The sequence below is a fragment of the Drosophila mauritiana genome, chromosome 3L, assembly GCF_004382145.1.
Source record: "Drosophila mauritiana strain mau12 chromosome 3L, ASM438214v1, whole genome shotgun sequence".
NCBI classification, from domain to species: Eukaryota; Metazoa; Arthropoda; class Insecta; order Diptera; family Drosophilidae; genus Drosophila; species Drosophila mauritiana.
In genome coordinates this window covers 12,438,372-12,462,715 of record NC_046669.1, presented here as the reverse complement: position 1 = coordinate 12,462,715, position 24,344 = coordinate 12,438,372, and the positions used below count along the sequence as shown (strand labels likewise).

Sequence of the window (24,344 nt, the reverse complement as noted above, 5' to 3'; positions counted from 1 at the left end):
ATAACTAAGTAATGCCATGTTAACAAGTATTGTTTTGTATATATCGTCAAAAATTCTACTTCTCTCCTTCATTGAAATAGACACAGACACCAAAGAAATTTTTAAATTAAGCCCATCAGGAATGCCTCCTCTACATAGTTGGGCGGAAAGGTTACTTGGTCTAAAACCAATTTTATAAGTCATTTAATTGATAGGTATTGTCATTTAATAGATTGGTATAGTATTTTGTCTCCATTTCTATCCAGAAACTGATTATACAGCAAGGCTCTGCTGGCATTAGTATAACTAAACTTTCTGTCCTAATTCATTTTTCACTCAAAATTTTGTGACTTTTTCTTCATTGAAGAGGTCTTAATATTACCCCCCCTGGTATTTTTAAGAAGTTGGTATTTTTTTGCGCGGGGGCGTATTCGCGGTCCACCACCTGCGGCCACACTGGCCAACCCACCACTTCGTTTAGTTGTGTTTTCGTCTTGCCTTTTTCCACTAGTCTCTCTCGCGAAGTAGTTGGAAAAATCACCTTTTGCAAAGTTTTTCACTGGGACCAAAAAGCTACATTTTCCAAGAACCGTAAGGAAATTGCGCTGATCGTCCGTGTGTGCGTGTGTGTGGATGTGAAAGAGTGTGTGCCATCGATCCTGCAAGTGTGTGTTTGTACGCGAGTGTGGGGCCGCAAATTAAAAGCAATACCACACTGAAAACCGAGATAATCGCACACGGAAAAGAACGGTTTAATTCAATTACAAGTGAAATTAGAGTGAGTGCCCGATAATTGTCAACTGGCCAGGTGGACGGAAAAGTCGGCGGTGGTGTTACGTGAAAATTCCGGAGATCGTCGAGGGCCAAAGAATCATTTAGTGGCTGGCCAAAGGGGAAAGAAATTGATTTTCCATTTTCCACAATTGCAATTGGAAGCAAAAGCAAAGCAGAAGAGCGAAGAAAAGAAAAGGGGAGAGCAAGCGTGCGTGCACGAGCGAAAGAGAGTGTGGAGCTCGAGGGGGTGTACGAGAGTGAGAGAGAGAGAGGAAGAGTGGGAGAGAGCAGCACTTCCAGGCGTCGCATCCTCCTCCTTTTTCGCATGCAATGAATATTGTCGGGGAATATGAATACAGCTCCAAGGATATGCTGGGCCACGGCGCCTTTGCCGTCGTCTACAAAGGACGTCATCGCAAGGTAAGAAGCGAAACTCTTCAAAACAAATAAATATCTTCCATTTACCTATATATACATATAGGTATATGCATGTAAAGCCTAAACAATTCCGTCATGTTACTAACCTGTTTTCCACAACATCTAATTCGTTGTTATTGTTTTCGTTTTAATACGGGGCTTGGTCGCATTTGTAAATAGTACAATAACAAGCCCCAAAGTTATTAACAATGCGCCATTGTCAAAGGTAAACACGCAGAAAGCACCAAGAGCCAAAGCACCACGTTAAATGTCTCAAAATATAATGAGAAATCAGCTGATCACAGTGCAGGTGAAAAAAATAATGATAATTGGAAAACTCCCAGCAAACATTGAAAAATTCACAACCGAAGATTTTAAGTTTTTATTTCGGATATCCTTTTTGACCTAGTGTACAAAAATTGTCTACCTGTTTTTGAAAAAAATGTGCCACTATTTTTACCTGTTGAAACTTTAATGACTTAGATTTTCAGAAAACAACATTAATGAGCTGCACATTTGTATTTATAATAATAAATAAAAGAAGAAAATAACTATAAAGCATATGGACTAATACATTTTTTTTTAATTTTTTTTTCCGTTTATACATTTCTTTAGAAATTTAATTTTGCTTACTCATCTGTATTATCCTATTTATTTGAAAATTTTGTTTATCAAATTTGAATGAGTGTCGACCCACTGTACTGAGCATAATAAAATTGCCAAGCAAAATCACAGCCCTTCTTTCGAGGGCTTTTGGCATGGCTCCATTTTTGTTTTCTTTGAAATAATTTGCGTTTTGCTTTTGTTTATTTTCTATTGTTGCCTTTCGAACCCCTCTGATTTCTAAGCAAAATTTGAGAGCCACACGCACGTGCGATTATTTTGGCGATACAAATAAAATACGTAAACACCACTGCGTATGATAAATATATAGACATACATACATCGAATTTTTATACATATGTATTTAAGTATACTTATGCGCGATAGAAGTGTGTTGAACTACTTCAGGGTCTTTGGAGAAATAATAGAAATATTTGGCGCGTGTTGTTTGGCAGCAAAAGGGCTGTGAAATTCCTCTGGCATTACAAAGTAAATAAATTAAAGCGTGTGAATATGTAAACACAAGCTTAATCACAGACTGCCTACACGTTTGAACCCTAAGCTGTTTAATACCTTTGATTAATTTCTAAATAATGAGTAACACTTGTTGCACATATTTAATGCAATTTTTTAGTAAAATAATTTATCCCCAAATCATATTTATTTAAACGAGATATAATAGGCTCTTTTAATTGTTACCAGCTCAACCAGTTGGTCAAATTAAAAGCTGCAGGTCAAGCAACTTTAATCAAATCTACCGCAATAAAAAACCGCCGAAACTGGTATAAATAGAAAAATTTAGTTAAAACAAAAAATCAAAATCCTAAATTGCTGGTCATTAGCATGACTGACTAGGTTTTGTTTGATTTTCATTCAGTATAAAAAGCAAATCAAAACAAAACAACTGAAAACACGCAAAGTGAAAAGCTCGAAGCGAAAAGTTTTTCGAAACAGCTGCCAGTTATTGCATCAGCTGATTTCTGTATCCATTAAAAACACGCACCTACACACCACAAGCGCGTTTATCTCCTTAAAACCAATATATGTATAACACTCATATGGAAAATAAATATGATGATGTTATGTCCGACCAGTTGTATCTAATGCATATTGCTCAGTGTGTTTTTCTTGAATTTTTCTTGTTTTTGTTAGTGCAACAAAGCGAAATAATAAAAAAACAAAACAGCTCTTATCAACCGAGTTGTTTTGTTTTCTTCTCTAAATTGCTCAAGTTCGCCTCGTCAGTAAATGAAATCCCATTATTAATTGCAAATGCAGTGTGACAACAACTACAATGTAAGTAACAATAACAATGGGACAATCGGTTCACACGTAATCCAGACATTCGTGTCGTCTCTTTCTATTGTTGTCAGACCCTCTCTTTCGGTCATTTTGGATTTGTCGTTGTTAATGGCTTCTCTATCTTCCTTTTAGTAAAGATTTCTTATTTCTGTTTAACTCATTTCTTCGCGCTATCGATCGTTAATCATTTAATTGATTTCCCAAAGTGATCTGTAAATAATAGGGCTTAGCATTCATTTTAAGTTTCCTGAAGCAAATAGTATGTTGTTTCATTTGATAAATTATACTATTTTCACTTGTATATATTTATTTTGAATCTTGAATCTTGTATAATGTTTCAATCCACCTGAGTTCACTTTTTTTCGACGACAATTGGAATGTGAGTTGAGCTGAGCGGAGTTCACTTCCCGCACCTTTCCTTTTATGGTCATTTCAAGTAACTGGTTTCGTGGTCCGTCAGTTTTCGATTTCTTTTCACGACTTAATGCTGCCGTAATCACTTGGGTTACTCAAGCAGCTCGAAGGACAAGGCATCGCGGAGTGCTGCCTGTCGCTTGTGTCTCCAAAAGAGTATCTTTTGCCTGCACGTGCTCGGAAAAACTCGCTAAAAATAGTCAAGCAATGTGCTGCTTTAAAAGATACACACCGAAAGATACGCGTAACTTGCGGACAGAAAAGGAAATCCTACTCGGAGGATCTGCACTGCGTCTGCTGCACTCGAATCCGATTCCAAAAATAAACCTCAAACAACAGCTGTGGTGGCAAGTAGCAAGTCTGCTAGTTCTCCTTGCATCGCCATGAATGAATCCATCAATCTTTATCTGGCGGATACGCTGGCATGTGGAAAGCCAGACGACACGTGTTACCATAATTCACCAAAGCGACCGAACGCTCCGTTTTATCGCCAATTGCATAAGTGGTCGACGGACGGAATCATGCTAAAATTACGTTCTAAGCGTGTAATGTTTATTGTGTTTTTGGTTCGAAACCCTCCCCGTCTAACATTGCGCAATATGCATTTTGCATATTCATACGTTTTGTTTGTCCATATAGCGAAAATGGAATGGCAATTTGCATTTGATTTTGTCGCCGCTCTTCCACTTCGTTTTATTGCATTTGGCTGCGAAAATAAATGCGTCTCGACAAAGTTTAAACCTATAAAGAGTGATTAGGGATGCCGCTCTAATCGCTGAGATGTCAAAATACTATAGTTAGGGCTGTAAAATGTTGTATAATATAGTCTATGGGCGGCAAGCCCCTTATAGAAATGATAATTGTTTTATAGATTTCTAGGGAAAAACGTGTAAATTCTTTCTAACATATTTGACTGAACGTCTTCATTCATTCATTGGTATCAAAGTTCGAAGTTCAACATGTTATTCCCAGTTTAACCACTCGTAAATCGATCTGATTTTGTGTTTTAATCACAGCGGAAATACACGGAAGCCAAAGTTTAGTTAGGCAACGAATTCAAAGAGAAACCCACTCTATTAAATCGAAACCACCTTTCCATTTTGCGATGGCTAAACACGTGCAGTCCAAAACAAATCGAAATTAACGCCTTTTATATTCAACAAAAGCCGCCAGACATCTAGCCATCATATCATATAAACTTAGGCGTTTCTCACGCGAAACTAGTTTGTCTTGTTCAGCTCCAGATCGATGGTTTATATAGAATTATAAATTAGCCGGCTTACTACTTGTCATTCGATCGGGCGTGAATTATGCGGTCTTGAAGTACATAAATGTTTTGCGTCGCAGAAAAGAAAAATTCGAGAATTTCCGCGATTTGTTTGCGTAGCTTTGCGGCAATGAACGGATACGTTTTCACCCGCCAAACCAGTTGAAGTTGCGCTTGTATCCATCAGATACTTTGGCCTGGCCTCCGTCGATGATGTGCTGCTGCACTCGCTTCATTTTTCGCTCGCTTTTGTCTCTGGCTTCACTCTTTCTCGCATTTTCTGCGCAATTATTATCTTATTCAGCCAGCTATTTTTGGCCAAAAGAAATGTTTTCCTTTCTTGTTGTTAGTTGAGGGGCCATTGCACCTAAGCGCCCCCCTCAAGCAAAACAGCCAATTTGCCTTGCCTTATCGAGCCTCCCAGTTCGTTGAACCATATTTTGTTGTTGGTTGTTTGTTGGTTTTTTTTTTTTTTTTGCGAAATGCTTAACCTAATGCGGCTGCACCTCATGACTTGTGGACTTTGAGGAATTGCAGAAATCCCTGGGATCGGAGGTCTCGCCTCTAATTTTCCATTTTCCACCGACCAGGTGTGGGGCAACTTTCCCATTCGCTTTTGACACAGTTTTCGCCAGCGCTGAGGCTGATTGAGGTGATTGGGTCAAGAACTGCTCGGTTTCCGCTGTCCGAAGACCCCAATTGTTTTAATGGGTAATCTAATCTCGATTGGTTTTATTATCTTGGACTAGAAGGTAAACAGAATACAAGGCAGTGACGTAAAGAGCCAAATATATTCAGGCAAATATATGAATCCTGGTCAATAATTAGTCATTTTAGGAAAACGTTTCGCATTCTTCATTAAATAATATATAAATAATAAATGCATTTATTCGAAAAGAATGCGCATTAAGCAGCTTATGTTGGAATAATAGTTATAATTTCACTTTTTAACATACCGCCTTTCTATGCGATTCTCAAACATCATACGTAAGGTACTCGTATTTTCATAGGGAAAGAACCTAATGGATCCCATTAATTGTTCTTTTGATAACATAATCTTTTCTCACTGACCTGATCCAATTGCCTTTGGTAATCTCGCGAAAAGGCAGAGGTCGCAACCCATTAAACACTGCCAGATGGTTGGAAGATAGTCTCAAACAAACAAAAGTGCAGGAGCCGTGTTATCGGTCAGAAGCTGTAAGAATCGCTTGATTCATTGCAGTTAACTGATATAAATATAAATGCAAATTGTATAAATACATCTGCGAGTGCACAGAGAAAGATTAAGTGCGCGTGGAGGGAACATATCGATTATCAATTGCCATTCAAACAACGCGTGCACCGTCGACTGAGGTGATTCGATATTCTAAGGGGAAACCAATATAATGTCTGGTTATAACTACACCCAGTAGTTTGTAGGTTTCAAGGGTATGCCGATTACTAATCAAATTTACAGGAGCACCAACTGCTGCGTACTGAAAATACGATTGTGTGCAATATTTGTTAATTTAGTGTTAGAGTTATTAGTCATTAAAGTTATATATGCAAAGTACGACCAAAAAAATAAGTTCAAACCGGTATTTTGGGCAGTTTATATTAACGACCCAACTTTAGAGCATCATAATTTTTATAATCACGCTTCATGATGATCATAGGATAACTCCCAGTCGACACTTCGCTGCCAGACTAACTACTATCTGATGTGTGCGCTTCCTTGTAGTAGGTAAACTTGTTTGAGTTTACACTTTCGTCTTTTGTAATGAGTTTTAGCCAGGGAGGAAGGAACGGCGGAGAGAGCGAGCCCAGGCAAAGAGTCATTGTCACCTGTTAAGTTGAAAGCAAATAAGGCGACCACATCCAGGGGAACTCGAAACGATGGGTGGATTCGGAGGTGCAGTTAACTTATCAGTGGGGCGTTTCAACCGGTTAACTTAGCTTACCAGCATTTCCCGGCCAAGTTCGTCACTCCAGCGGCCGACGAAAAACAACAATCTTATTCACCGCAATTAGGGGCCGGCCTGCTGTCCCCTTGTCTTTTGTCCGCCCGCCGGTTGAATGCGTTTTTGCGTATCTAATAATAACATTTAAGCGAACGAGAGACCCTCCCATGTGTGTTGGTGGGGCACTCGCCTTCTGGCGGCCCTGCGGATTTGCATTTGCCGCATTTCCTTGTTTCGCTGCCTGTTAATTGAAGCAGGCCAAAGACATTTTTGCTCAAGGAGAATGTAAACATTTGGTAGGCAAATTTATGGCCGCAGCTGTAGGCAAAGATTATGGGTTTTAGATAAAGGAAGATGAACTCCATGGGAATAGTGTGCTGTTTACAAAGACAGAGGTTAGTGATCTGTTGATCTGAAGAAGTCTAGTATTTTTCATTAATCTCATATATATGTTTGGATTGTTTCTGTAACATTGATGGATTGAGTTATCATTAAATATTAAGTATACGTTTCTCACAAAAGTTATCTAAGGTAGGCAAAGAAATCTAAACCAATTGATTAGAGTGTATTCACTTATTTAGATCTATGCAAATAATTAACATATTTAAAGGTGCTAACTTTATATAGAATGTTTCAAAACTTGACTCCCGGGTATTTGACCGATAAACAGTTTTATTATTTAGCTAATTAAAATGTTTATATCATCTTGAGCGATATTCCTTTGTGCTGGACTGCAAAACAAATGCAAAATGGGTAATGTTAATCCTTTTCGCATTTGGTTTTGTCAGTTTTGTGTCAATTAAATTCCCATGCGATTCAATTGAGTCATTCCACCGACTTTGGTTTGTAATTGGGCTAGCCGTTCAATGACTTTGCAGTGAGTAACCCCTTTGAATTAAATATTAATGAAGTGCATTTCATTCGCTCTTACAGAAACACATGCCGGTGGCCATCAAGTGTATCACGAAGAAGGGACAACTGAAGACGCAGAATCTGCTCGGCAAGGAGATCAAGATCCTGAAGGAGCTCACCGAGCTGCACCATGAGAATGTGGTGGCACTGCTGGACTGCAAGGAGTCCCAGGATTGCGTTAGCCTGGTCATGGAGGTGAGTTTGACGCCGAAAGAGCATTTAAATATCCGCATAGCGAAGCGAGAACTTTATAAATATTTAATGCTTTTATGGCTAAAACGTGTGTGATTCATTCCACCTGATATCGTCGGAGGGGGGAATTGCAAAGTAAAGTGCACGTCGACCAGTTCCACGTCATGTCCCTCACCCAAAACCACCCACTGTCCCCTTTGGAGCTCCTTCGCTTGGCCAAAATGCTACGCCATTAATTGCGGAAGTTGCGAAATGAATTCGTAAACAGAAATAAAGTGAGAATAGAATGGTAAAAGCGATATGCGTAGATTGGCTGCTGCTGAAAAATGCACTCGACTGAAATGTTTATACTTTATGATAGTTCATAGCTAAAATTTTAGTAGGAATCTTACAATCAATTAAATTAGACGAAGGTTGCGTGTAGAGTCAATTTCGAATATTAAATTATTTCATTGATTTAATTAACAGCCAGCTTATTTCATATGCGCTAATTTTATCTATTTTATCTACTGTTCTTTTTCTTTACGTTTTCTTATTTTTTAACGCGCAATTTGTGTACGTTAATTGAAGACAAAAGCAAATTGGATAAATTTGACCTCAAGTTTGTTCAACTCAATTTGGGTTACAGGTGTTTGCATGCTTTTAGCGCGCACTGTTTATAAACAATCTATTATCTTGAAATTAGGTCAAATGCTCGCGGCACGAGAATTAGCTTCCTTTTGGCGAGTTATTGTCACTGATAAGATTGGATAGGGTTGTTTTCTTTCTTCCAAATACCCTAGGTATTAAACCTGGAATTAGTTGGGTGTTTTATAATAAATAAGAAGTTAATGCCATAGGTAGTGCATTTTAAAATATTAGTAATATGATAGGTAAATTAAATGTAATGTACCATATTGTATTGTATTTCAGTGGGTTCCATACCTCATTTATATTTTAGTAGTTTTAGAATTGACCTACCTTAGTTTGCATATTTACAGAAAACTAAATTTGAGTTCAAGGCAGGGTGTTTCCAAAATAAGTCTAATCGAAACGAAAACTTTGGGCTTTTTGTTTGGTTTAAGTTTGCCTAAAAACGCCACATTGTTGTGGCCACACGATTGCATGTCATCATCATAGGTGGAGCAGAATCGAGCTGGCGGGGTTGGAAACGCGATAGGAAGGGAGTGTTTCGTTTCATCTGCTGTGTATTGTATTGTAGTAGTTGGTACACATTCGATCGCCTGACTTTGGCCTCATTCGCCTTGTTTGCTTCGTATTCCAATGTGTTTGCCACCAGAGTGGCAGAGGCAGGGGTAAGAGAGTCCGCTCCACGGATTGTAATCAGTTCGTATTCGTGTGGTTGGTGAATATTTATTGGTTCCGCGGCCACGTGTTATGCCATGCCGCTTTTCCCACCATTTAGGCTACTATTCGTTCGTCAGATTTGTTTATTTATCTTGCCAATATATTACGATGTGTTTATTTGGTGCTTAATTTCCTTGTCTGAAGATAGGAATGTGATATGAGGAGAGTATGTGGGTGAATAATCAAGGCTACCAGGTGTAATCATTTTAATCTTTTGGTTTCATAATTAATAATTCAAATCACTCGTTTCCTTTTTTTTACTATGTACAATAATTACTTTTATTGTATTTTGGCAAAAGTCTAAAGCTAACAACTAGATTATCTAGGGTTTTACATTAATTTAAGTGCTGCGATGGAAATTGATTTGGGATCTAAAACTAGAACAGTGCCAGGTTTTTTGGTGCGGGATCCCATTTACCGAGTCCCCCTAAAGAACAGAACGCTAAGCGACTAGGCGGCTTAATCTACTCCGACTGACAACTAGAATCTAACAACGGATTCGGTTGAGTTGTTGTGCGGGAAACATTGTAGGAGAGACTATAGTTAGGCTAGATACCGAGTCAAAGTAGTTAACTAACTAGCCATATACATACGTGATATACATATACCTATTTATAATCTATCAAAAATGCCGGCAAAATGGAATTTGTTCTCGAAACTGGAGGAGAAGGATAGGATTCTCTTTTCATCTTCGATCGTTTGGTATTGGTTTGTTTTGGAAAGTTTTCTTAGGCTAGCTTATTCAGTGGTATCTCCTCAGTGGGATGGACCTGATCCTTTGGCTCTGGTTTGCTAGTGCGGCAGCATTTGGTTTTGATGCCGCCAATATCCTGGCGGCAAATGAGTCCGATGACGATGCCAATCACGGCCAGAACCATGATGCCTAGTGGGTTAAATTGAACAAATTAGTAGGGTTTTGTGCCACAAATAAAAGGTCTATAACTCAAACAACCATGCACTTAAATATAATCACTGTTTAACAGGGTTATAACTATTTTCTTTAGTTTTGCCAAAGGCTTGGAATTGTTGAAGTTATAAACCTTAGACCGCAGTTTGTACTCACAGATGAGCAGCGTGTTGATGGCCTCCTGGGAGATCTGCACCTGGTTGGTCTGGTTCTCGGCAGGCGGCTCCACGCTCACTCCGCTTGTGCTGGTCTCGGAGCTCAGGATTCCGGCTTTGACCAGCTCCGTGCTGTTGTCCATTTTCGCCCGATTGCGATTGGCTAAATGCGAACAATGGGAGGCGAGCAACAGACACGTTAGCAAGATGATCTAAGAGTCATGGGAAATAGCTTACCACTTCTGGGCGGTGCGGGTGTGGCGGCCACTGGCTTTGCAGTGCTGGTGATGCTAGCGACGATGGGCAGATCGGAAATCCCCTTGAGCGGCGGCTCCGTGGGATAGATGAGACTGCCGTTGAAGGGTGTGCCCAGTACGAACTCGTAGCAGCTGATGTCGTAGTTGAGGAAGCTAATCGTGTCGATGGACGTCAGCAGGCCGCACAGCTCCTCGATGTTCTGTTGCTCCAGTTCCGGCAGCTTCAGTTTAATTATTTTTGTTAGCGGCGAGAAAGCTTTCGTATTGATTTGCTGTCGGAATGGAAAAGCGTGAGCGGGACAACTATATAGACGACTGTGCGATGGCAAACACAGCTGTTTCGGCTGCAGATGCGCCAACTATCGATAGAGCGATAGCTTGTGCTATCGCACTCTTGGCGCGCCAATCTCACCTGTTTGAAATCGTTCTTGTTCAAGCGCAGCACCTCCAGGCCACTCATGTTCTGGAACGTCTGCTCTGGCAGCTCCGTCCAGCTGCAGTTGACGCAACTAAACTCCACCAGGTCGGGCTGGTTCAAGAAGGATCCATCCAGGCGTTGGGTTATAGTGTTGTTGCTCAAATCGAGTAGCGTCAGTTCCTTGGCCGCCGCAAAGGTGTCGGGATCGATTTTGGTTAGACGGTTGTTGGCCAGCCGCAGGCGCTTCAAACGCTCCGATCCCTGAAAGACCTACAACAGATAATAATTAAATGAGTTGCAATTGAAGTAATTAGTTAGCTGGGCACTTACATCCTTGTCTATGCTGCTGATCAGATTGTGATTCAGATTGATTTCCACCGCCCTGGACAGATTGGCAAAATCCTCCGGCCTCAGTTCGGCAATCACATTGTGACTCAGATCGATGATGGCCGCCGTTTTGGGCATGTCCAGGGGTACATGGGTTAAATGCGCATTGGCACACTGAACGAACTTGAAGTCCTCCAGGCAGAGGCAATTGCGCGGGCAACTGGGCTCCAGGACATGATTGCTGCGTCGTGGTATGTCTGCAAAACGATATTCATTAGCCATTTCAGTTCGGAACATATAGAATATTTTGTACTCACTAAATATCGGTCGAAATGTGGTGGTGGTCGATGTGGAGGATGATTGTGGCATCAGTCTATTTTCTGCTGTCTCCGGCGATTCCTCGCCCGTCGCTGTTTCACTGTAGTCATCATCGCCGTAATTAAAGTCCTCGAGGGGATTTGCCTCCTCGCTGCCCGCTGGAGCGGCATTTGTGTGGCTGATGCTGTAAGAGTAATCATTAAATTAATTCCTGTCTCCACTGAATAAACCAACAATATACCAATTTGGTTTTTTCCACGACTTATAAACGAATTCGCATTGCTTATGAAGAAAAACGCAGGGCAATTACATGTCAAACGAATGCGCATTTCTGATAGAGCAATTACTGTACAAATTTGTAAAGTGGTTTTACCAAATACCCAAAATTGTCAATATTTGGCTTTAGATTGTCGGTGGGTTCTAAGCAGTACGTGCTTACATCACTCACGTCTTGAAGGCGAACACACCTAGCTAATTTGTCCTGAAAACGCTCTTGACCCATTTCGCTATGACCACGCCATAGCCACACCAGAAACATTCGTTTTCCCCACTATCATTATACGGCTATTGTTTATGTTTGCTCCGCGAAATAACATGAATGAATACACTCACCTGTGCGAGCAAACATATGTATGTACATGCATACAAAGTATTTCTCGCTACAGTCGTGGTCACAGCAATAGAACTTAAATTAATTAAATGTATTCAATGATACAAGGCTTCTAAGTGCAATTCAATACATTATGCACATATTGTAAAATATATTTTTCATTTCGTTTTTTTTAGAATAAAGTAAGATCAAGCAGAGATACTTTTTAAAAAATGCATTTACAGCAAAAGAAAGTAAAGAAAGCACACATTTCTGTTTTTGTAACTGAATCATTTATATTGCCTGTAAAGTTGTTTATTTGTTTCTGTTAACTGACCTTACATCTCCGAAACGTACTGTAGCTACTCAGTAAAAAGCACAGATAAAACCAGTTTACTTCATGGCAAAAGAGACAACTCGACCGGTTTTAGTTTACGATTTCGTTTACTCTCACTTTTTTCTGTTTTATTTTTTGTTTTGCTGTCATTTGTGACCCCTCTTCATTTTTTTGCCTGATTCTAAATCGTTCGTTATCCTTGCATTCGGCGACTTCAGTTCTAGTGGCTTGTATTTATTTTTAGAAAATAAAGGTATAAATTGGCTAGTAGAGTAGTTCAAGTGAGTCTTTGGACTGCCATTTAGAGTTCTCTTCAATTGCGTGACTTTTGAGTGAAGTTTAAATGAATGCTGAGGAGCCTTGTCAATCCTTAAAAGTGCCAAAATGAACAGAATGAACGACTTTATAGAGTCGAGTGCTTGAACCACAATTACTGATATGGAGCTATGGTATATAGTCCTACTGGATAATAAAGATATATTTATCGAACGTTACGAATTGCCTTCAAGCTTCAGCTGCTCGCCCAAGTTAATTGGTATTACGAAAGATCTTTAAACTGTTACTAAGCATGACGACCTAGTCGACGCAATTCCCTTGACTACTTGAATGAAGTGACTAAAATTGGAAGCGGCGCACTTAAAAGCACTCTACTTTGACATTTGATTTCGAGTGGTTGAAAAGGTTCGAAAAGGCCCAAAAATCAATAGGGAAATGGGCTTATGTGCACTTGGAAAAATATAATAGTACTAAATTGCAAAGAATGATTAAAGAAATACGAATCTTAGGTTTTTAAACTCAGAAGTATTTAATACGAATTTTTAAGGCAAGAATATAGATTATTTTTACATAATCGGAAATTGGTGAGTTGTAAATTCAAAGAAAACTCTAAAAATCGAGACAGTTGTAAATTTCTATGTCATTTGCAATACTGCTTCGATATTGGTTGAGAAATTGAAAATGCTGAGCAAACAATTTGATAAGGAATAACGGTATAAATTATCGGGCAACCGGGGAATTGTTATTATTTTTATCAGAATCAGATTATGCGATATGATTAAGTAGAGTGTAAATTCGTGCACCTAATATATATATTAAAGGCGGCAATTAAGAGCGGTTGCCGTGGACTATCAATAAAAAGTTGCTGTTTTTTTTTATAACCCCATGCGTGAGTATTCCATTCGGCATTGATATCTCAGTTGTGGCCGGTTCAAAGTCCCGTTACCCAGGTTCACCTGTCGTTATTTCGATTTGAGTGAATTAATCACTGCGAATGTTGCTAAACGGAAACTTTGCCCCGTGTCTTTCCTGTTTTTCGTTTTTAGGGAAGGGTCTACTGATTTCTATAAATAAATGGATTACTTCTTTTCCAGCCCCATAAGAATAACAAATGTGATTTCTCCACATATCGAGATCTGTAAATATTTATTACAACTTGATTTTTACCTCACGCTTAGCAAAAATATCAGCAGTAATCCGAACTTGTAGTACACGTGCATTATTACGAATTATTTGTTTATATTGATATTTGTTTAGCTTTGTTTTCACTGCGTCTTCAAGGCGTCGTGTTGTTAGTATTTGTGTTTAGCACAGGGTTTTCATAGCATTTTCGTCGTTTTTGCCAAACTTGATGTGGAAATTTTCAAGCTGAAAATAGATTTTATTAGGTATTGGGGGCCTATTTTCGCACCGCTTTTCTTGTTTCACTTTGCACTTTTAATGTTCATCTGGTTTGCTTTGAAATTATAGCTTCAAAGTTGATTAATGCCTATTTACATGTGCCGGCTTACTTTTGGCAAAAGTTAAATAATTATTTTTCACTCCGCTCGCACAAACTTTTCCACTCGCTGCCGATTCTCGAATGAGCAAAAATTCGCCAACAAATCCCATTCCGCGCGACTGACTGAACAGGTGTGTGTGTGTGAGAGTTTCGAAGAGCGGCAAATATTATCTCTTTTTCTTTACTCTCACTCTCTTTTCCAAACTCTCTCATGTTAAGTTTAATGTTTAGCCGTGGTTATCTTATCAGTTTTTAATATTTAATTGCTTTGTCTCATACCCTCGCGATTTCTACTTAGCTGTTAACCAACTTCTGCCTTACTAATCGATTATTATATCAATAGTAACAATTAAAAAGTTTATATTTTCAATGAAAACAGAAAGAGCAAGCTCCAATTTAAATCACCGTAAATAAAGGCTAATCGGTTGGGTAATCCTATTTTAATTAATAAGCATTACATCACATTCTAAATTAAAATTTCAATTGCAATATTTTCAATATAATCACATAAACAGCAGATTTGTAAGTACAAAGAAATCTTTAAGCCGGCTTGTAATATTAATAAAATTAATTACACACTTGTCTGATTAGAATTAACGCCGATCGTAATGAACTTTGCTTTGGACTTGACTTAAAAGTCGGTCGGCCCGCCTTTTGATATGAAAAAAGGGAAGCTTTCACAGTTTATTTACATAATTTGCTGGAATAATGTGAAACACTAGGCTGAATCATAACGATTAAATTGAACGTGATTTGAGTGAAAAGTTTGTTTGAATATTTGTTTCTCCGAGTGCTAAGTTAAACTCTTGTTTTAATTCCGTTTCTAGGTCTTTGTGTTGTGATTGCGATGAACGATGTATAGCAGCAGCGTTCTTTTTATCGCCTAGAATATGTTGACCTTTAGTCCACAGCGCTTACTTCGAATGACTCGCGTCGTCGTTTTCCCCGATAATATATGTACTAAATTGGGTATAACACTGGGGAGTTTTCTCATCGAATTCTACTGAATGGAAGTATTGCGTTGAAATTTCACTTAATGATTCGCTAACTTGGCTTTTTGTTGTCGCGCGATAACGTGCGATTCATGCCACCGTCGATTTGAGAATGAGCTGCGAACGGAACCGCAGAAGCAGCGAGCTTAAAAGTTGAGAGAGTTCAACTTGAGCGGCTGAAGAGAGTCTTCTCTTAGCTTTCGAAGCGCTCTCTTCACACTTGATTCTTCAAAATAATATTTAAAAAAGAAAGAAGCAAAAGCAGACAAGCCCATTAATTACGCAAGTGCATTTTCCAATAAATCGCTGACTCATGGGCACTTGTTGCCGGGAAATGGCATTGCATATATTTTAGAAATTGTTAAAAGCCCCCAGAGGAAGAAAAACCCTCTTCATAGCGAGTATTCCACCATTTCTTTCAAACTTTTACTTTTATGTTTATGTTTATGTACTTTACATGTCAATGACTTTTTGTTTAATGTTCTTCGCTCTTTGTTTCTCTTCGGCGATTTTAGCGATTTCACAAAAAGCGAGTGCAGTGAAATCTTTTGTCATTTCAATTTGGCTGTTTAATTGCCTAATGTTGCTTTGTTTGCTCATTAAACTGTAAGTGGTCCATATAGTTTCTCATGGAAAACAAAAATCCATAAAAGCGGATAAAAATGTTCGCCGCGCACATTACTTTTGTTGGTTTTTGGTGGTTGTGTTCGTGTGGAATTCTATAGTCATGTCTTTGATTGGCGGCCTCAAGGTCAAAAATCGCAAATCCTTTTAGGCAACTTGCTCAGGCCAAAAATATAACGGCATTTTGGAGAGACAGGGGTTCGTTCTCTTCATTTACATTTTAGCGAGGGCTGCTTACAAAATTCTTCATTATCGGGATATTCTATTTTCATTTTCAAGTTTTTCAAAAACTTTTTCATCCTAGCTGGTTTTCCTTTTTGCTGTTTTCGAATGCTTATAAACTTTGAATATTTTGTTGCGTATTATTTAGCATTCACTATCATACAACTCTATCAATGTCTTATAATAAGGATCAAAAGAGCAAATTATTAATTATCCTAAATTGAGTATGGAAAATGCACTGCAGTGAACGGGCTTTCTTAAAAAACCTAATTGGCGCTTTACTTTAAAGTAATATTACATGGAAGTGTAATTAAAATTTCAAGTGTAAATTCCCCTAGCATAGTCAATATTCTATAGCTTATTTTTACCCCAACTCTTTCTCCGCATCTGCTGTCATAAACCGGAACAGAACCTTTGTTGGGCAAACGACAAAAGAAAAGCAGCTGGCTGGCTGTGCTGATCCATAAACATATTTCCCTAATTCCAGTTCTTGATTCAGAAAATTGCCATAAATCATATTCGCTTTGACCTTGCCGTTTTCTATGATTGACTGGGATTTGCACAAAAGTCGAGCAGCTGGAAGCTAAAAGATGGAAAGACCGACTGAATCAAATCTCGGGGCTCTTGCATTTTCGCACTGATTGGACTTAATTCGTTTGCATGGGTTGCAATCTGCTTTTGAGGTCTTTTGGGGTCCCAGAAGATTTATATGCGCACTGAACTCTTGACTCGTGGGGGTCTCTCTTAATTTAATTTCCCAATCAGCTCCACTCACGCTCTTCCTCCTTTCTCTTTACAGTATTGCAATGGCGGCGACTTGGCGGATTATCTGAGTGTCAAGGGGACGCTGAGCGAGGATACCGTTAGACTCTTCCTCGTGCAACTAGGTGAGTTTCAAACAACCCATATAAGGCTTAGCCCTAACTAGTAATTGAAAATAATCAACATCAAGTGTAATATTAAAAGATTTCAATACATTTAACTTAGAACTACGAAATATATTACATTAACTCCATTATTTTGATTTCCATAATTCTAGCTGGTGCTATGAAGGCACTTTATACCAAAGGAATTGTGCATCGTGATCTCAAGCCACAAAACATTTTGCTATCGCACAATTATGGCAAAACATTGCCAGCTCCATCGAAAATAACCCTGAAAATTGGTAAGTTGTGTACTTAAAATCTAAAACAAAAAAATCTGTTACCTCTATTGAAAGTTGTTACTTAAAAAACTGGTTATCACTACGAAATCTTCATGTAGTCAAATACTTTCCCTGCTTCTTGTTACTTATACTGCCTTCAACTTTTCTTTATAACAGCGGATTTTGGGTTTGCGCGATTCCTGAACGAGGGCGCCATGGCAGCCACTCTGTGCGGCTCTCCCATGTATATGGTAATTGAAAACTATCAAGATTCGAAATATATAGTATTTAATGGCATATTAAATTTCCAAAGGCGCCCGAGGTGATCATGTCGCTGCAGTACGACTCCAAGGCGGATCTCTGGTCGCTGGGAACGATTGTCTACCAGTGTTTGACTGGCAAGGCGCCATTCTATGCACAAACGCCCAACGAACTGAAGTCCTACTACGAGCAGAATGCTAACCTGGCACCAAAGTAAGATACCTCATAATTACAAAAACCGAAGAAGGATATTTAACGCTCTTATTTCGAAGAATTCCAAGTGGCGTGTCGCCGGATCTAAGGGATCTGCTGCTGTGCCTGCTGCGCCGCAACTCCAAGGACCGCATCTCGTACGAGAGCTTCTTTGTGCACCGCTTCCTTCAGGGCAAGAAGGCGGCCGCGTCGCCAGGTGAGCCTAGTCAAGCAGCCAACCTGCGACGACGAGTCTCTAAGAGTGGTGTTCTTGCAGTTGACATGCCACCGCTGGGCGGAACACCGCCTGCCAAGGCCAAGAGCCCCTTGCAGCAGCAGCTGGAGCAGGAACTGAAGCTGGTCAAGCTGGCCGAGCAGCAGCAGAAGGAGCGCGAGGAGCAGGAGGCCCAGGAGGACGAGAACACGGGTAGGTGTTCCAAGCAGTGTCCCCAATCTGGGATGACTGAACACAAACATATGCCAATTAAAAGCTTTTGGAAAATCTCAACTTGTTTAAAAAAAAAACTCACTTAACTTGAAAGCAGGTGATAACTCTTTGAGGCATCAAAGAAATTAGCACTCTTGCTTTATTTACCAACATTGTGTTAATTTCAAAAGATGTTTATAAAACGAAAAAGTGTGCCATATTAAGCATTTAAGACGTTACTCAAATTAGATGAACTATGCTTTGAATAATTGTCTGCGACAAAAGCAATTAATCATTGAAAATGAATAATAGGAACCATATAAATGATCCCAGAACTTAACGCTCCTTATTTTATGATTTTAGTGTCCGTGGTGGCCAATCCGGCTATTTGTGCCACCATCACCAACGTGGGTGTCCTGTGCGACAGTGAGAACAACAGCGGTTCTTGCAGCTCCCACGAGGACTCCGATGACTTTGTGCTGGTGCCAAAGAACCTTCCGGAGGACCAGCGCCAGGGTCTGGCCCAAGTCCAAGCCCAGCCCGCTTCCGGTGGCCAGCGTCCACAGCAGCAACAAAATCAATCCAGTCCGCCACGTCCCAGCAGTCTGCCCATCTCTGAACCCAAACCAGTACCGGCTCCCGCTCGACGCCAGGTGGCCAGGCCAGGGCCGTTAACGGTAGCCACACTTGGTGGCCAGCAGATACCCCGATCGCAGCCAATTAGCGTGAAGCAACCGCGACCGGATCAGCGCAAGAGCAGTGTGAGCAGTGACATTAACTCGATCTCACCGCCGGCGGTGCAGTTTGCCATTGGTACGCCGCCTACGCGTATGCGTTCTGCCTCTGGTGGATCGCTGTCGGAGACACCGCCGCCTCATGCTCCGAGCACCTGGCAGGTGTCGCCAGGACATTCGCAATCCCCGTTGCGCCGAAGTGGCAATAGCTCCCCAGTTCTGCCGTCCGCAGCGCTTACCAAATTGCCCACTTTGGGCAGTCCCACAATGCTGGTGGCGCCGGGATCATTGGGCTCGATTGGTTCGGCGGGCAGTGGATCGGAGAACAATAACCAGCATCACATGCTGGGACCGCGAGCTTTTACGCTGCCCGAACTGGGGGCCACTGGTGGCCTACATAGTCTGCTGGACACAGGAGCCGGCGGCGGTGGGGAACCACATGCATTCCAGGCCCCCGAACTGTCCGAAGAGACGCTGATGGATCGCGAGCACAACGAGACATTGTCTAAGCTGAACTTTGTGCTGGCGCTCACCGATTGCATCCAGGAAGTGGCCGATTCGCGATGCGCACCGCTCTCCACGTTCATGGTGGCCGGCAGTCAGTCGGCGGCGCAAGCGGCATCAGCGGATGCACAGCAGATACCGCCGCACGCACCTGAGCACTGCAAACGGGCCGAGCGCCTGGTGCTGCTCGTCCGGGGACTGCAGCTCCTCTCGTCCGGGATGAATCTGGCTTCGCAGCAGCTGAGCAACGGCCAGCTAAAGCCGTCGTCCAATGTGAAGAATGGTGAGTCTGCAGATTCATTTTTTGCAGCCACATCCTCTTTAATGCATTTGGTTTACCACTAGCTTTGCTCACCATGAACGCCAAATACCGGAGCATGCTGTTCGAATCGAAACGCCTCAATGGCAGCGGACTATTGCAGAAGGCGAATGCATTTAACATAACGGCGGACAAGATTCTCTATGACTACGCACTGGATATGGTAAGGAATACATACTGTGCTTCCTAAGTTTACCCAATAACTAACGATTTCTTAACCCTTTTTAGTGCCAGGCGGCTGCTCTGGATGAGCTACTGAAGAACACGAAGAATTGCTTCGAGCGCTACAACACGGCACACATTCTGCTTCATTCGTTGGTGCAAAAGTGCAATCATCCGCAGGACAAAATGATGCTGAACAAATGTAAGTTATTACTTAATAACTAAATGAATTATTTAATAATTATTTGTAATCCCATAGATCGCGATGCCGTTGAGAAGCGTTTGAGCATATTGCAGCAGCATGGCTACATATACATGACCGATGAGAATGCTTAGTTACTCGGGCGGACAGAGCTTTATTCCAACCATGAAGCACCGGCAATCTTCACAACATCAACAACATTTCCTTAAGTTATCTACCGTTTTCGTTGGGAGTGCAAACATGTGATTGAAACAAAAACTACACTATCCATACATAGACATACCTATAAATAATTTAAAAACCATCCACACCTAATTTCTGGTCTACAAAGTTTCCCAACAAAAAAAAAGAAGAAAAAAAAAACAGTCCAATGTAAATAGTTTGAGCTATGCAGATGTATGTAGTTTTTGTTTTTCTTTATAATTTCGGCCCGCGCGGCAACCATAATTGTTAAAGCTTATAACGAGTGCAGATGCAACATGAATAAGGGCAGACAAGAGTCCATATAGTCGTAAGATAACCATAAATTATATATATGTTTACATATATATATACACGAAAGCTAACCAAGCAAACCACATTACATAACGTAAAGGGCAATATGCAAGCCAAACTCAGTTTAAATCTATGTTTAAAGGAGGAAGCGGGAGAACCCAGATCCATATATCATGTGCTAGAATTTCTCCGTAGTTGTAATGCCTATTTTCTTATTTAACAGTCTAATATTCCCCTATTATTATATTATAAACATACCATACAATATTTATGGCTGCACTACACAAACATGTTTACAATGTGCTATGTTCATAGTTTTTAGTTAGGTCTTTTCTAAAACAACTTTAAAGATGTATTTAATTTTATGACAAGAAATTTATATTTTAAAGAAACTTTTTAAGTTTTTCTACAAGCAAAGCCCACAAAACTTTCGAAAAAATCTATATATGTATATGGTATACAAAAGAGAGAAACACATAAAAGAGTGTATAAAATGAAAAAGAAACAAAATACCGATTTGAACTAATAAAAAGTACTAAGGAAAATCGTAGAAATATGCCTGTTTTTAAATCATCAATAATTAAAAAGGAAGAGATGTGCACATTCTAAGAAGTTTTTTAATTAGAGATAGGCTTGTGTGAAAATGGAAAAAATATTCAACGTTTAATTTAGGCATGGCGCACTCGGCTGACATTGAATGAAGGACCTTGGTTGTTTCGTTGATAGTTCCGATGAATATCCACTCCCCCAGCCACCCACCGCCCACTGTATGGGGAGCTGAAGTGTGGCGACGCAGTCGGAGAATAGCCTGGCATGGTTGAAACCTCTTGCCTTGGGCAGTTCCAGGGTGCAAACGGAGGAGGCGGAGCACAGCTCCCCAAACTCACTGCCGCGCCGCCGGAATTTCGCGTGCCGGTGGACGATCTGTCTGGCCTTTCCTTTTGCTTCGGCTTCGGAGGAATCTTCTCCAGCTTAGCAGCAGGGGAGTTGCTGCAACAGCGACCGCACGGACTGCAGCAGTAATTGCAGCAATTACGACAGCCATTGCAGCAATTCGCGCAGTAGTAGTAGCAGCCGGTGCAGGGATTAAAGTACCAGGACCAAGGACATTGGTTCGAGCAGGGCATGCAGCAGGTATTTACTGGCGCTGGAGCAGGATTGCAGGGTGCTGGTTGAGGATTGGAGGGTGCTGGTGGAGGATCTTCGTTTTCCCTGCGAAACGCATTAAGCATTAATTACTCCTTGATGGAAGTGGGTACTCACTCAGGCAAATTGGCGGAGCAGCCGCAGGTGCGCATTTCTGGTTTTGTCGGAGGCGATGGACATGGTTTCTTGCAGTTACACGGGCAGTCGGCATCCTCGTTTTCTGGAATTTCCACTGGTGATGTCTCGGTATCTTCTATTTCCTTGCTGCTGTGCTCGCTCATCTTGTTCTTGATCTTTGAGCCATTCGATTTCTTGTTCTTCTTGGCAGACGGTTTCGCTTGCCTTTTGCCCCTGTCCTTGTCCTTCGGCATCAGGAGGTGACACCACTTCTGCAGATCACACGGAGGACAGGACTCGGTGAGGCTGCAATGGATACGGAAGACATTACAGCACTTATAAGTACTTCGTGTTCGAGTAAAGATGTGTGCCGAATGGTGGATTGTGTAAGCCTAATTCGAGAGCTGAAATAGCTCACGAAATCTGACATTAAACTCACCGGCTGAGAAGCTCCAAGCAATTCTTCTCCTGTGTCTTCTTTTTTCCAGAGTTCGCGTTTTCACTTGGTGGACAATCAGATTCTTCGGAAACGTAATGAGGAGCATAGTATTGATTGTTGGGATCGAACCGAGTGCAGCAGCACTTACTGGATTTATCCTTCGATGGTTTAAAGCTTGATGGAACTTTATTCGAATTTGTATCCTTTTTGGGTCCTGCCTTCGATAAGTTTGGTGCTCTTGCTATTTGCGGTCTATTCACATCATGTCCTGGCTGATCATAAAAGGGATTATTGTCTTGGACAAATGTGGCATTAAGTGGAGTGCATTCATTGTACGGATAATACTGATTGGATGGATCGATGCCCATGCCCACGCTCTGCTGGCCATAAAGTAAGGGTTGTCGATTGGTAGGTGCTTCTACAGATTTATTTCTTTTTCTTAAATCCTGCGATCTGTTATCACGAGAACGCACTTCACTCGCGGATGCCATTGACTTGGGCGCGGCCCTAAGATCCGTATTTCTTTCTCCACCACTACTAGAATGAGGATAGCCTGTGGCTCTACGGGCTTGTAGTTTTCCAGAACGACCTTCCCTAGACTCGCTCCGGTGACTGAGCTTGGACTTGGACCTCTGGCCACCTGGACTAGCTTGAACAATTTCAGTATTGATATGGGCATGAGCTCTGCTTGAATGATGTCCCGTATATTGGCTTCGTTGATTTGGAGACTTTGATCTAGTGGCACCATGAGGCAGTTGTCCCCTTGATGACTCTGAGTGGGGAACTGCCCTTGAATGCGTGGCTTGACTCTGCTGGTTATAGACATCAGATCTGTTAGCACCAACATTAACTTGATTCGTTGATTGGGGAACAGTATAGCTATAATTCTGATTGTTGGGCTCACAGTTAATGGGTTGATTATTACGGCTATAAGCTGGTGCCCTTCCTCCTGAGGGAGGAGTGACTGGGCTTTGATTTATTGGATGTGGTTGGAATGTTGCTTCATTGAATGGAAGATACTGACTATTGGGTGCAAAGCCCATGCCTAAATCCTGAATAAATCGATTATAGGAAGGTACTTGCGCCGTTCCTTGTGGCCTTTCAGGTGGCATTTGCCGATCTCCGCATTCGTAGACTTCTCCGGTACAGGGATTAAACTTATCTGTGTACTGTGTGGGTAGACCTGCCGCTGGAATACATCTTGGATCACCCTGACCTACCGAGGATGGTGGAGCCACTGATAGAACCATGGGACCAGGGACACCAAAGCCTCCATATTCAGTCGGTGGCGGGATACCAAAAATCATAGCATTTCCTGACGGTCCGTAGGTTCCATAACACGGAATAATAGTCGGTTGTCCCGGCTGGAAGCCATAGCCAGTTCCGTAGGCTCCAGTCCTAGCCAGATCGTCTTGTCCGGAATCTTCAGGATTCTTGCATCCATTCACACCATCTTGACATGGATTCTCACACCTCTCCGCACATGCATCCATTTTTGAACACGGATCCTTACAATTGTCCTCACAGGCTGAGCAACTTTTCGATCGTTTCCGTTTCTTTGGGCGCTCTGGCGTCTTTAGAAGAAAACTGGGCGTCACGACGTCCGAGAACTTTTGGAACTCCCCAGGAAACACGACGCGACAATTCCTCATATTAGAGGAACGAGATCGCTCACAGCAACTTGGTCGAGGACAGCACCTGCGGATGAGTACAAATGCAATTGGGTTAAGACATTAACTATAGTTTTATACTTACACGCCATGGCAGCTTATGCACCTCCTTAAATATCGACATGGATCGCACATTTTTAACTCCTGCTTCTGTTCAAAAGTCCACCTTCACTCATGGTCAATTACGAAGAGTAACCAAACAAAACATCAGTAGTCAAAATCATAAAAAAGTAGAAGTAAATGGTACAAATTATTTTTGATGTCCTAAACTAAGACTATGTTGTTAAAATCATTGAATGATCAGTTGTGATAAAACATGGTTTTGAAAGAGGTGCTACCATCTTAATATCAGTGTTTTAGAGCTTATAATACGATATGAATATGAAATAAAGAAACCTTTTAAACAGAAAGACTTCCTTGGTTCATTTAACTTACTATTTCTGTCGACCAAAACTCTCTTTT

The 24,344-nt window shown here is 41.0% G+C and overlaps 3 protein-coding genes across 7 annotated transcripts; 1 reads left to right on the top strand and 2 right to left on the bottom strand.

Annotated features, from left to right (window-relative positions):
* Nucleotides 1-430: 430 nt before the first annotated feature.
* Nucleotides 431-21,028, top strand: LOC117139238 (serine/threonine-protein kinase unc-51). 2 transcript variants are annotated; one of them, XM_033301447.1, is made up of 12 exons: nt 431-1,173; nt 7,630-7,803; nt 16,870-16,957; nt 17,110-17,235; nt 17,392-17,465; nt 17,528-17,688; nt 17,748-17,884; nt 17,945-18,094; nt 18,458-19,615; nt 19,678-19,814; nt 19,880-20,015; nt 20,073-21,028. In XM_033301447.1, exons 1-12 carry the CDS (start codon nt 1,084-1,086, stop codon nt 20,147-20,149), a joined length of 2,508 nt encoding a protein of 835 aa, XP_033157338.1. In that variant the 5' UTR covers nt 431-1,083; the 3' UTR covers nt 20,150-21,028. The 2 variants fall into 2 exon arrangements, with proteins under 2 accessions (XP_033157338.1, XP_033157336.1); XM_033301445.1 differs by having other exon boundaries at nt 17,748-18,094.
* On the bottom strand, nt 9,416-15,322 carry LOC117139239 (reticulon-4 receptor-like 2). Of its 3 annotated transcripts, none has more exons than XM_033301448.1 (8): nt 15,151-15,322; nt 13,899-14,099; nt 11,529-11,713; nt 11,215-11,468; nt 10,879-11,154; nt 10,447-10,738; nt 10,211-10,372; nt 9,416-10,030 (listed from the first exon to the last, which is right to left on the bottom strand). In XM_033301448.1, exons 2-8 carry the CDS (start codon nt 13,949-13,951, stop codon nt 9,876-9,878), a joined length of 1,377 nt encoding a protein of 458 aa, XP_033157339.1. In that variant the 5' UTR covers nt 13,952-14,099; nt 15,151-15,322; the 3' UTR covers nt 9,416-9,875. The 3 variants fall into 3 exon arrangements, with proteins under 3 accessions (XP_033157339.1, XP_033157340.1, XP_033157341.1); XM_033301449.1 differs by having other exon boundaries at nt 15,282-15,300; XM_033301450.1 differs by lacking the exon at nt 15,151-15,322 and adding an exon at nt 14,243-14,261.
* Nucleotides 21,029-21,109: 81 nt separating the features above from the next.
* LOC117139237 lies at nt 21,110-24,142 on the bottom strand. 2 transcript variants are annotated; one of them, XM_033301444.1, is made up of 5 exons: nt 23,968-24,142; nt 22,361-23,910; nt 22,213-22,294; nt 21,774-22,079; nt 21,110-21,722 (listed from the first exon to the last, which is right to left on the bottom strand). In XM_033301444.1, exons 1-5 carry the CDS (start codon nt 24,015-24,017, stop codon nt 21,179-21,181), a joined length of 2,532 nt encoding a protein of 843 aa, XP_033157335.1. In that variant the 5' UTR covers nt 24,018-24,142; the 3' UTR covers nt 21,110-21,178. The 2 variants fall into 2 exon arrangements, with proteins under 2 accessions (XP_033157335.1, XP_033157334.1); XM_033301443.1 differs by having other exon boundaries at nt 22,213-23,910.
* Nucleotides 24,143-24,344: the final 202 nt, after the last annotated feature.

Bases quoted from the DNA above. Each gene is read 5' to 3' on its own strand.
- LOC117139237 (XM_033301443.1), bottom strand. From the start codon at position 24,017: ATGTGCGATCCATGTCGATATTTAAGGAGGTGCATAAGCTGCCATGGC. The intron at 22,080-22,212 runs GTGAGTTTAATG...TATCCATTGCAG, and splicing joins TGCTTGGAGCTTCTCAGCCG to CCTCACCGAGTCCTGTCCTC. The intron at 21,723-21,773 runs GTGAGTACCCAC...TGCGTTTCGCAG, and splicing joins TGCTCCGCCAATTTGCCTGA to GGAAAACGAAGATCCTCCAC.
- LOC117139238 (XM_033301445.1), top strand. From the start codon at position 1,084: ATGAATATTGTCGGGGAATATGAATACAGCTCCAAGGATATGCTGGGC. The intron at 16,958-17,109 runs GTGAGTTTCAAA...CCATAATTCTAG, and splicing joins ACTCTTCCTCGTGCAACTAG to CTGGTGCTATGAAGGCACTT. The intron at 19,616-19,677 runs GTGAGTCTGCAG...GTTTACCACTAG, and splicing joins GTCGTCCAATGTGAAGAATG to CTTTGCTCACCATGAACGCC.
- LOC117139239 (XM_033301448.1), bottom strand. From the start codon at position 13,951: ATGCACGTGTACTACAAGTTCGGATTACTGCTGATATTTTTGCTAAGC. The intron at 11,469-11,528 runs GTGAGTACAAAA...ATCGTTTTGCAG, and splicing joins CACATTTCGACCGATATTTA to ACATACCACGACGCAGCAAT. The intron at 10,739-10,878 runs GTGAGATTGGCG...CCATTCCGACAG, and splicing joins ACAAGAACGATTTCAAACAG to CAAATCAATACGAAAGCTTT.